The sequence below is a fragment of the Rhipicephalus sanguineus genome, chromosome 7, assembly GCF_013339695.2.
Source record: "Rhipicephalus sanguineus isolate Rsan-2018 chromosome 7, BIME_Rsan_1.4, whole genome shotgun sequence".
NCBI lineage: Eukaryota > Metazoa > Arthropoda > Arachnida > Ixodida > Ixodidae > Rhipicephalus > Rhipicephalus sanguineus.
In genome coordinates, this window is record NC_051182.1 from 167,154,549 (window position 1) to 167,165,985 (window position 11,437).

The following is an 11,437-nucleotide window of genomic DNA, read 5'->3' on the forward strand; positions in this document are numbered from 1 at the left end:
GAAGCTGCTGAGTGCCGCTCCAGCGATGCGCACAGCGCCGCCTCGTTTCGGTTGTCTGCGAACATCGGTGTCGCAATTTTGCGTCGCACATTTGCGGCGCTTCGCGCTCGGCGAGCCCCGAGGATCGTCTGAATCAAACCGGGTTGGCCAATGGACCGAATTAACGAGAGTTTGGTGCCATTAAACAAATGCATGTGCTGGCCGGGACCAGGAACATGTCCGAATTATCTGATTTTTCGGAGTAACGAGGGTCCAATTAACGAGCTTTTACATATACATATTAACACGCTCGCGACTGCTAACAACAATGTTGAACCGCGCTTTCTGCCCTATACCATAATGTAGGATTGCCCACTCTAACCGGTAAGCATTTCGTCCGGTGACACTTAATGTTTTTTAAAACCGGGTACATTTATAAGAATCGGTTGTTGAACCTTTTAACGTCAGATCTCATTGTTCGCTGGTTCACGTAAATGATATAATGTAAGAATATGGCTTACGTGACTTATGTTCAGGAGGTCGGGAAAGCGTAAATGAAGGCAGGATACTCGTGCTAATTCATCTGGAAAATAAATAGGATTCTTGATGCGTGCAAGCGTTTGTTGTGCATATACAGGGTGTTTTTTTAGACAGTACAGATATTTTATAAAAATCCTATGACAGTATGCCTCTTGCCGCTTTCACACATGAACTCTATGCCGAGGCGGAAAAACTTTGCCGCAGTTAAAATGACACTGTTGCCACTAATTAACAAAAAACTCGTTAATTAACTTTCTAATTATTGACTTGGGGCACGTGTTTATATTAGAAATTTGTAGTGCGTGCCAATTTTTGGCATACCTAAAATAGGTATGCTATAAAGTGGTACGCACTACAAATTTCTAATATAAACACGTGCCCTTAAGTCAATAATTAAAAAGTTAATTAACGAGTTTTTGTTAGTGGTAACGGTGTGTCCTGTGTGTCCTGTGTGTCCGGTGTGTCCTGTGTGTCCTGTGGTTTTGCGCTGTTTTTTCTAATCATGGACAACCAACAATCCCAGCTCTCCGCACTTTTGGTGTCATTGTAACTGCGGCAAAGTTTTTCCGCCTCGACGTGGAGTGCGTGTGTGAAAACGACAACAGCCTACTGTCATAGGATTTTTATTTAAAATCTGTATTGTCTAAAAAAACACCCTGTATAGATATTACTTAGCACTGTCCCGGGAGGATGGTCAACTCAGCTGCGGAATCGGTAACCTAGCGATTTTGGTAACGAAGCCGTGTTACAAAAATTGACAGCCTAAATTTAGTTGTGATATTTCAAAATCTAGAACAATCGCTGTGTATTAGGTCCTGATAGTCTGTATTGCAAATTGAAGTGCAAAGGCAAGAAACGTGCATGGATGGACTTCCAAGTGAACTTTCTTTTATATTGTGAACAATTTACATAATCCGTATTGGAACATCCAATACGAAACTCGTGTTCAGTCTATTCGGTGGCGTTATATAAAGCACGTAATATATTACGACATATGCAGTGTTCAAGTCAAGGAGGAAGTGACGTTGTATTGGGTGGTGTATACAGTTTAATTATACTTTATGGTTTGACTTCTGAGTCTGAGTCTTTATTTCAGACATGCATACAAAAAAAATATATATATACATGGCTGAGGAGGAGGGAAAAAAAGCCGCACAGTCGCGGCTTGACATTGCTCCCTTCCCCCCGTATACATCGGCACTGCGGTATGCACGAAACAGAAATAGCACAGGATAACATTGTAGCATAACAAACAAGAACTCCAAAGCAGAAAAAAAGAACACGGTGCACAATAAAATGGGTGACACTACAAACACATTATATCTCCAGATATATTCAAATAAAGTTGCGTACACAAAATATAATTAAGGTGCACACATTAAAAATCAAAAATCACAAATCATCATCAAAAATGTACACATTAACGAAATAAGTTTCGAAGAGAGTTAAAGGAAAGTTCGCGTATCGAGGTGTGAGTAAAGCCAAACTTGTTAAGCAAGGAAGGTAATGTATAGCTTAGGGTTTGAAAGCCGTAATTAGTACGTGGGTGAGGCACAGACCAGTACTCGTGGTGTCTTGTAAGGTAGCAAAGAATGTTGGTGTGGAGGTTAGCGACTTCACATAAGAACAATATGCCGCGTTCAATCTGTGATTTGTAGAGCTGTAAAAGACGATGATGGTACATGTTGGTAAAGTGCATGATATGGTAGGTGGTAAACAGTGGTTCAGAGTGCGTTCTGTAAGGCACGCCAGCAATCGCTCTAAGCGCATTTTTCTGCATAGAGACTAGTTTACTAATATTTGTTTTTGTTGAACTTCCCCATACCAATACGCAATATTTTAACTGTGATTCAAACAGGGCGTGGTACAACGTAAGCTTTGCCTTTTCTGGCAATAGATGCTGGAATTTTCTCAAAACGCCAACTACACGTGCAAGCTTACTTTGAAGATGTTCTATGTGACTATCCCAGAGCATGAATTCATTAAAGTAGACTCCAAGCGTTCTAACTGTGTCAGTAATTTCTATGGCATTTCCTCCTAAGGTAAGTGTGGCTCTGACAGAAATAACTTGATTTTTTGCTCTGAAAAATGTTGCTTTAGTTTTATTGGAATTAATAAGAAGGGAATTTTTAAGAGACCAAGTATGTAACTTATTTAGGACGATATTGGCCCGATTGACTAAATCATCTGCATTTGAACCCGATAAGAGTAAGCTCGTGTCATCTGCGTATATAATATATTGAACACTAGTGTCTATTTCTATCAAATCATTAATATAAATAATGAACAGCAAAGGACCAAGCAGGCTACCCTGAGGAACACCATGTTCTACTTTATTACAGGACGAGTCGTGGTTGTCGATAGCCACATACTGAGTCATCATCATCATCATCATCATCAGCCTGTCTACGCCCACTGCAGGGCAAAGGCCTCTCCCATGTTCCGCCAATCAACCCGGTCCTGTGCTTTCTGTTGCCACGTTATACCTGCAAACTTCTTAATCTCATCTACCCACCTAATTTTCTGTCTTCCCCTCACGCGTTTGCCCTCTCTTGGAATCCAGTCAGTTACCCTTAATGACCACCGGTTATCCTGCCGACGTGCTACGTGGCCGGCCCATATCCATTTCTTCTTCTTAATTTCAACTATGATATCCTTAACCCCCGTTTGTTCCCTGACCCACTCTGCTCTCTTCCTGTCTCTTAAGGTTACACCTATCATTTTCCTTTCCATCGCTCGCTGCGTCGTCCTCAATTTAAGTTGAACCCTCTTTGTAAGTCTCCAGGTTTCTGCTCCGTAGGTAAGTACCGGTAAGATGCAGCTGTTATATACCTTCCTCTTGAGAGATAGTGGTAGACTACTATTCATGATTTGATAATGCTTGCCGAATGAGCCCCATCCCATCCTTATTCTTCTAGTTATTTCACTCTCATGGTTCGGCTCCGCGGTTACTACCTGTCCTAAGTAGACGTACTCCTTTACAACTTCCAGCGTCTCGCCACCTATCGCGAAGCGCTGTTCTCTGCCAAGATTGTTCCACATTACTTTAGTTTTATGCATATTAATTTTCAGACCTACTCTTCTACTTTCCGTATCCAGTTCAGTAATCATGAGCTGTAATTCGTCTCCCGCGTTACTCATCAATGCAATGTCATCAGCGAAGCGCAGGTTACTGAGATACTCTCCATTAACTCTTATCCCTAATTCTTCCCAATCTAGGGCCCTGAAAACCTCCTGTAAACACGCGGTGAATAGCATTGGAGAGATCGTGTCTCCCTGTCGTACGCCTTTCTTTATTGGGATTCTGTCGCTTTCTTTATGAAGGACTATAGTGGCTGTGGATGCGCTGTAGATTTCTTCCATTATGTTTATATAGGCTTCGTCGATGCCCTGATTCCGCAGTGCTTGCATGACTGCTGATGTCTCCACCGAATCAAATGCCTTCTCGTAATCTATGAAGGCTATGTATAGGGGTTGGTTGTATTCCGCGCATTTCTCTATCACCTGATTGATAGTATGAATATGGTCTATTGTTGAGAAGCCTGTACGAAATCCTGCCTGGTCCCTTGGTTGATTAAACTCTAATGTCGTATTAATTCTGTTAGCAATTACTTTTGTGAATAGCTTGTAGACAACGGACAGTAAGCTGATGGGCCTGTAATTTTTCAGGTCCTTGACGTCCCCTTTCTTATGAATCAAGATGATGTTGGCATTCTTCCAAGATTCTGGTATCCTCCCTGTCGAGAGACACTTCGTATACAGGGTGGCCAGTTTCTCTAACATAATCTCTCCACCGTCTTTCAACAGGTCTGATGTTACCTGATCCTCACCAGCGGCTTTGCCTCTTTGCATTCCCACATACTGAGTACGATTACGCAAATAACTCGATATTAAATCCAAAGAAATACCTCTGACACCATAAGCTGGAAGTTTTAAAAGAAGGGTTTTATGATTAATTCTATCGAACGCTTTTGAAAAATCTATAAATATTCCTAAAGTCAATAGTTTCATTTCTATATTATGAAGAATAAGTTCTTTTTGTGTGAGCAACGCAACTTCCGTAGATGATCTTTCCCTGAAACCAAACTGTGTATTGGTTATCAGCCCGTATTTTTCGAAAAATTTTGAAATACGCACATAAATAACTCGCTCTAATCCCTTGGAAAAAATTGGTAGAATGGATATGGGCCTATAATTACCGAGGGTTTCTTTAGCACCTCCCTTATGGAGAATAATCACTTTCGCCTTTTTCATTTCTGATGGAAATATACCAGTGCTGAGGGACAAGTTATAAATATGAGTTAGGAAGGGGCAAATGACATCAAGTACATGTAGCACGGGTCTCATTGTCAGACCAAAAGCATCCGCGCATTTACTGATTTTCATACGTCTGAAAGCGGCTAATACTTCATCGCTATCACACTCGATAAGTGCCATGGTGTCCTGTGCTCGGTTTCTCACGTAATCGAGAGTGCTAGGGTCATGCTCACTTTGAACAAGGGATGCAAAGTAGTCATTGAACTTGTCACTTAAATCTTTCCCAACATAGTTGATACCATCAATTGTAAGAGAAGCAGGTGAGCACGTTCGTTCAGATTTTAGCAACATGTTTAATCTATTCCAGAGAACCTTTTGATCACTAATGCCTGAAAATAAGCGAATGTGATACTCTTTTTTAGATTTTCTTATTGTGCCATTCAAATTATTGCGAAATTTTTTAAAAGCTACGAGATCGGGGTGTTCGCGACTCTGTAAAAACTTCTGATATAAGTTGTTTTTCTTGGAAATCATTTTAAGGATGCGAGACGTCATCCAAGGCTTACGGGCCTTCTTCGGTTTTTTCGCAACCCTGTATGGGAATGCCTTGCTGTAAAACATTGTGAAGTGTTTTAAAAAAAAAGTTAAATGCCTCGTCTGCAGTCGTGTGTCTGTACAGTGGCGTCCAATCAAAATTTAATATCATGCAACGAAATTCTTCTAATGAGCTGGCGTTAATATTTTGTGTCCGAAATAATGAGTCGTGAGTAATTTTGTTAGAAACCAATGAGACGTTGCTCAACAGAAATACGGGGAGGTGATCACTCAATGCTCTGTTAATAACCCCTGCAGAAACACATTCAGTAGATTCATTAGTGATTATCAAGTCAAGTGCAGTTGCAGACGACGAGGTAACACGGGTTGGTACAGTGATAACATTTCGGAGAAGATAAGACTCAATCAGAAGCAACAACTGTGTGCGTCCTGGAGAATTCTCAAGAATATTAATATTCAGATCGCCACCAAGGAAAATAGTATATTGGCACTGACACGCAAATTCAAAAACACTTTCAATGTAAGCAAAGAAATCTTCAATGCGACCACACGGGGGGCGATAGACAACAACGAAAAGTAGTTTTCCAGAAAGCACAGATAGAACTTCATAATCAGGTGTAACAGCGCATAAATGTTCAATCCTATCCGAGTACATGTGCTTTAGCAACAGCAAACATGTACCTCCACCACGTTTACCAACGCGATGCAAATAAAAAGAATCATAGTTTTCAAGAGCGAAAGAGTCATTCTCTAACATCCAAGTTTCGGTCAACATTATTGCATTAAATTTGAAACTGAATTCGCAAAGAAACATTTCTAAAAGATCTTCTTTACCACGGATCGATTGAATGTTAATGTGCAGCACTGATAATGTAGATTTAGTAACAAGTTTTCCAATGTTATTAGGGGAAACATACGGGGAATCCATCGTGAATTAGGAAGTGTACAAATGGAATTATAGCATTACACGGCTAGTCGCGGCGTTACACGGCCAGTCGCGTCAAATCCTCTGCACGTTGGATGACATGAGCCCGTTCCCCGTCACCTTTCCGCACATAAACTTTGCCATCGCGGTGCCACGCATATTTAAAGTCATTGCGATCTGCCCATTGCTTCGCAGACTGCAACAAAATCCGGCTGTGTTGTGTCATGTTCTCAGTGATTGACACTTTGGACCGCCCTTCTCTCAGCCTCTTATTCCCCTGCAGCCATTCACTTTTTGTTTCCAATTTTACAAAGCGAACAATGACTCCTGGAACCCTCCCAGCCTTTGACGGTAACCTGTGCAAGGCTTCCACGTCGCTTTTCGCAAGGACAGGAAGACTTAAGGATTGCCCAACAGCGTTAATCTTAGAGAGCAAATCTTCCTTGTCAGACTGAGCTATTCCATGGAAAATTAGGTTCTGTCTACGGCTTCTCCATTCAAGATTATGCACAGCAAACTTAAGCTCTTGAATCTGCGCGGGGTTGTCCTGGACTTCAAGCACGTCCACACGCTTGCATAGATGTTTTATTTCTGCGTCTTGCTGATTCATAGTTTTTAGAATCTCATCGTACTTGTCAGACAGGTGAGAGATGGCTTTATCTATGCTGTCAACTTGCGCCGGAAGGTTATCAAGCTTTTCGAGCCGCTCTAGAATTGTATTGAGCAGAGCACGTACATCCTGGTCGTTCCCTTCTTTACCACCTCCCTGCCCCCTCAGGCGCTGCGAATAGCAATTTGTGCATTTCCATGAGACGAAAAAAGTTTCAGATTTGTTCTTAGCTTGTGCTTCAGAAAGGCCTGAGCACTTACCTAAGTGATAGGACTTATTGCATTCACAACATGCTAAAAAGCGACTGAGGGTGGGAAGTGCTTTTGCACACGACGCACACAATTCAGAGCTAGTCATAGTGCAATCAAAAAGATAGCGAAAGAATACAAGACAGGCAAGAAAAATGCATAAACACACTGATTCGGCAGCGGCAAGGGATAAAATCGCTACTAAAGGGGAAGGTACAAGGCACCAACCTGCGTGTAGAAAAAGAAGTCCTTAGCACGGTCTGCTCCGGGTGACCGCCGCTGCCGATGTGAAGCAAAGGAGCACGGGGGCGTTTTTTGCCGGATGATATCAGTTGCGCCAAATGGCTGCGCAGTGGTGCTCGCGGCAGTGGCTTGAAAAAGATGATCCTCCGGGAAACGCAGAAGTGTTCGGTAGACGGAAACACCGCACGCCGTGACAGACCAGGGTTTTGGCAGGTAGGAAATCCTCCCGTAACCGCGACACGGTTCAGCTGCTGGGGACTGCGTGTAGAAAAAGAAGTCCTTAGCACGGTCTGCTCCGGGTGACCGCCGCTGCCGATGTGAAGCAAAGGAGCACGGGGGCGTTTTTTGCCGGATGATATCAGTTGCGCCAAATGGCTGCGCAGTGGTGCTCGCGGCAGTGGCTTGAAAAAGATGATCCTCCGGGAAACGCAGAAGTGTTCGGTAGACGGAAACACCGCACGCCGTGACAGACCAGGGTTTTGGCAGGTAGGAAATCCTCCCGTAACCGCGACACGGTTCAGCTGCTGGGGACTGCGTGTAGAAAAAGAAGTCCTTAGCACGGTCTGCTCCGGGTGACCGCCGCTGCCGATGTGAAGCAAAGGAGCACGGGGGCGTTTTTTGCCGGATGATATCAGTTGCGCCAAATGGCTGCGCAGTGGTGCTCGCGGCAGTGGCTTGAAAAAGATGATCCTCCGGGAAACGCAGAAGTGTTCGGTAGACGGAAACACCGCACGCCGTGACAGACCAGGGTTTTGGCAGGTAGGAAATCCTCCCGTAACCGCGACACGGTTCAGCTGCTGGGGACTGCGTGTAGAAAAAGAAGTCCTTAGCACGGTCTGCTCCGGGTGACCGCCGCTGCCGATGTGAAGCAAAGGAGCACGGGGGCGTTTTTTGCCGGATGATATCAGTTGCGCCAAATGGCTGCGCAGTGGTGCTCGCGGCAGTGGCTTGAAAAAGATGATCCTCCGGGAAACGCAGAAGTGTTCGGTAGACGGAAACACCGCACGCCGTGACAGACCAGGGTTTTGGCAGGTAGGAAATCCTCCCGTAACCGCGACACGGTTCAGCTGCTGGGGACTGCGTGTAGAAAAAGAAGTCCTTAGCACGGTCTGCTCCGGGTGACCGCCGCTGCCGATGTCTAAGGAAGTTGACCGCGCCTTTTGCAGTTAACTATTTATTGTACCACTCGAAAGGCGTTATACGCATGCATATATTTTTGCTCTTAGTTTAGCTAACATTCTGCAAAAGAACGTTAGGGTTAACGCTATTTTCTTAGACTTTGACGAGGCTTTCGCTGTCTTTTCACGGCCCATCCTCACGCTGCAGTCTAGAGTCTTGCAAGCCATCATCGAATGTATATTCGCTTACATAACTAGCTGCCGGCAATTTGTATGTGTTAAAAATTACTCTATAAATTTACTATACCTCCTCGCTCTGGTGTTCTCATGCAGGGCAATGTTTATGTATCACTGTTATTTCTCACCTATGTGACATTGTTAATGCAATGACCAAACAGATGCATAGAACATAGATCGCGCTGTCCGGCAAAATTTGTTATCGCGACGATCACTCATTCATACTAACGTTTTCTACATTATTCCACGGTTCATGTGAGCTCTGTGTGTATGCTTTTAATTTTTTACCGCCTAATAACTATTTAATAGCCGTAGTTCTAGCGCCTTATAAAGCAAAACACTCGAACTAGTCCAGCTTTGCATTCTGATCACAGTGCTTTAATTAGTAGCTACAGTGAATGAAATTGGTTCATCCCTTCTTTCTAGATTGCGTCACGACTTGTGCAAAACCGAGAAGAAGCAGACAGTACAATTTAACGCGCTTAAGATACATAATGAACCGGTCGATATGTAAGTTAAACAAGAAACGGCAGCCTGTTTCGCTTGCAGGAAACCTAGATGTGATCATCTTAATACCGAGCCTGCGAGCAATCTACAAATTATTCTTACTATTTTCAGCGTTGGCTCCAGGAGAAGAAATCATGGCTGCGACCAGGGCGATTGACAGCGGAACGTCCATCGGTGTGCCCATCTTATTGCGCTATGAGAGGTGAGGAATAAAAATGTGAAAAGATAAAATGGTCAGGCTTATTCGCGTATTCGAACTTACAAAGTCATCAAGGAGTTTGGTGTAGATGAAGCACCACCTTTCTTTCCCCCTCTCTTTAACGCGAAGCGTCTTACTCCAGGGAACCAAACCAGAATGCCAGAAGCAGTGTATGGGTCAGTTTTTATGTGACCATAAAAATTTTCCCTAGCTAAAATTTGTGACGAAATATCTAGGATATAAATTGGGACATGTACGAACTGTCCCGTGAAACTATACTCCAGACAAAATATGCGCTACAACATTAATTACTTTTTTTATAAAAGTGCATCTTAATCTAGTGATTAAGTTGCCCACCAAGTCTCTTCTGTAAGCCTGCCTCTACGTTGTAGTAACACGTCATAGGCGCAGCCAGAGAAAGGGGGGGGGGGGGGGGCGTCAAATCCACTCGTAATGTTTGCAGCTTGTATTGTATGTATGTATACATTCATACAAAAATGCGTTTATTGCGTTTTGTAGGGCCGCAGACGCGGGCACTAATTTGCAACCGTGATGCTTATTCGTAGTGAAATGCTATACATATACGCGGTCACCGCCACGTTAAAGAGAACAGGACACATGTTTACAAATCACGTTCAGGACGTTACAACTCTTCCATGAGTTGCATACATAAACGCTTATCATTTTCTCTCCCTTAACTGGTTACGGGGGTGTTATCTCACCCTCAAATTTCTTATCCTCGGAGTCACTGATCCCATACTTTTTCAGCGTATGACATATATGCGTGGTTACTTTTAAGGGCTCGTTTCTTAGTTAGGCACAATATTAATGAGAACTAACAGACAATAATGCCAAAGAAAGTATAGGGGATGTTATTCGTTGCAATTAGGATAAAGTGTGAAGAAAGTACAGTGGACGAAAAGATAACCTGCCGCCGGCAGGGACCGAACCTGCGACCTTCGAATAACGCGTACGATGCTCTACCACTGAGCTAGGGCGGCGGTCAACCCCCCGTCCACTTTATAGGGTATATATGTGCATTTAAACCTGGGAGTATTAGTCAGCGCCAGTCGCAGCCATGGCAGCGAGTGTGGAACACTCTTTTTTTTGCCTGTTGGCGTCACGTCACGTTACGAATATCTATTCGTAGTGACGGCGCGATCTGGCATTGCAAATGAGAAGCCTTTCGTAGCATTTAAAATTCCCTCATATATGCAAACTGACTTGTTTCATTGTTTCTGAATACGAAATTACAACTACTATTAAAATGAATTCAATGAAAACTTTACAAGAGCGATGGATAGTTCAGCGACTGCAGTGCCCCTTTCTTCTGCTAGAAATAAAACAAGTTCACCAAGAACCCAGTTATACTTGTACTTGAAGCCGTTGTAAAAGCTAACCGCGAGGAACCTTTGACGTAGTTAGTACAGTAATTATAGTAATCAATTGTTTTAGATATCAGCAACTGGAGACTCACTTAATGGAGCGTGTCACATTGATGCGTTAGCTTCCCGAGCTTGAACCTGAAGCTTGAGGCGTCAAGCCCAGCGCAGTGTAAATGAACATCACTGACACCAAAATTTTACACCTTTTTAGCGTTCAGTCAATGGGGTAAAAGCGTGAAAAAAAACACACACATTGAAAATCCGTGACGTCACGCTGACATCCATGTGCGAAGATTTCGGCGCGAACTTCAAAATTGAATCTTTGACCTTCATTTCCTATTTTGGTAATTAACCCACGGCAGTGAAATTAACCGTATAGAAGAGTTTTCAAAACTTAATTTATCAGTACAAGCTGTTTCATTGTTTCACTTTAGTGTCCCTTGAAAGGCACCTTACCTTCGGTGTTTATCCGGGAGTCGTCAGCTCTCTCGCGTCCCACGTGATCGATGGGCACGGAATGTGCGAGCACGCAAGAAAACACCTACCGCGCTTGTATGCGAACTCCGTATATACAAATGATGCTTCACAACAACGCGGTGGTGTCCTCATCTGCAGCCGTGCACGTGCATCGTAC

At 43.4% G+C, this 11,437-nt stretch overlaps 1 protein-coding gene across 7 annotated transcripts in view; it reads right to left on the reverse strand.

The window, feature by feature from the left end:
- The window catches only part of LOC119401015 (uncharacterized), a 63,481-nt gene extending 52,044 nt beyond the window's left edge, over positions 1–11,437 (reverse strand). For 3 of the 7 annotated variants that reach the window (XM_049418100.1, XM_049418101.1, XM_049418102.1), the window contains exons 1-2: positions 11,260–11,437; positions 9,322–9,412 (exon numbers count right to left, since the gene is read on the reverse strand). In XM_049418100.1, the coding sequence (XP_049274057.1) occupies positions 9,322–9,403 (82 nt within the window). In that variant the 5' untranslated portion in view covers positions 9,404–9,412; positions 11,260–11,437. Of the gene's footprint in view, positions 1–500; positions 563–9,321; positions 9,413–10,895; positions 10,941–11,259 lie in introns of those variants that run through there. The other 4 variants (XM_049418103.1, XM_049418104.1, XM_049418105.1 and 1 more) reach the window with 4 other exon arrangements.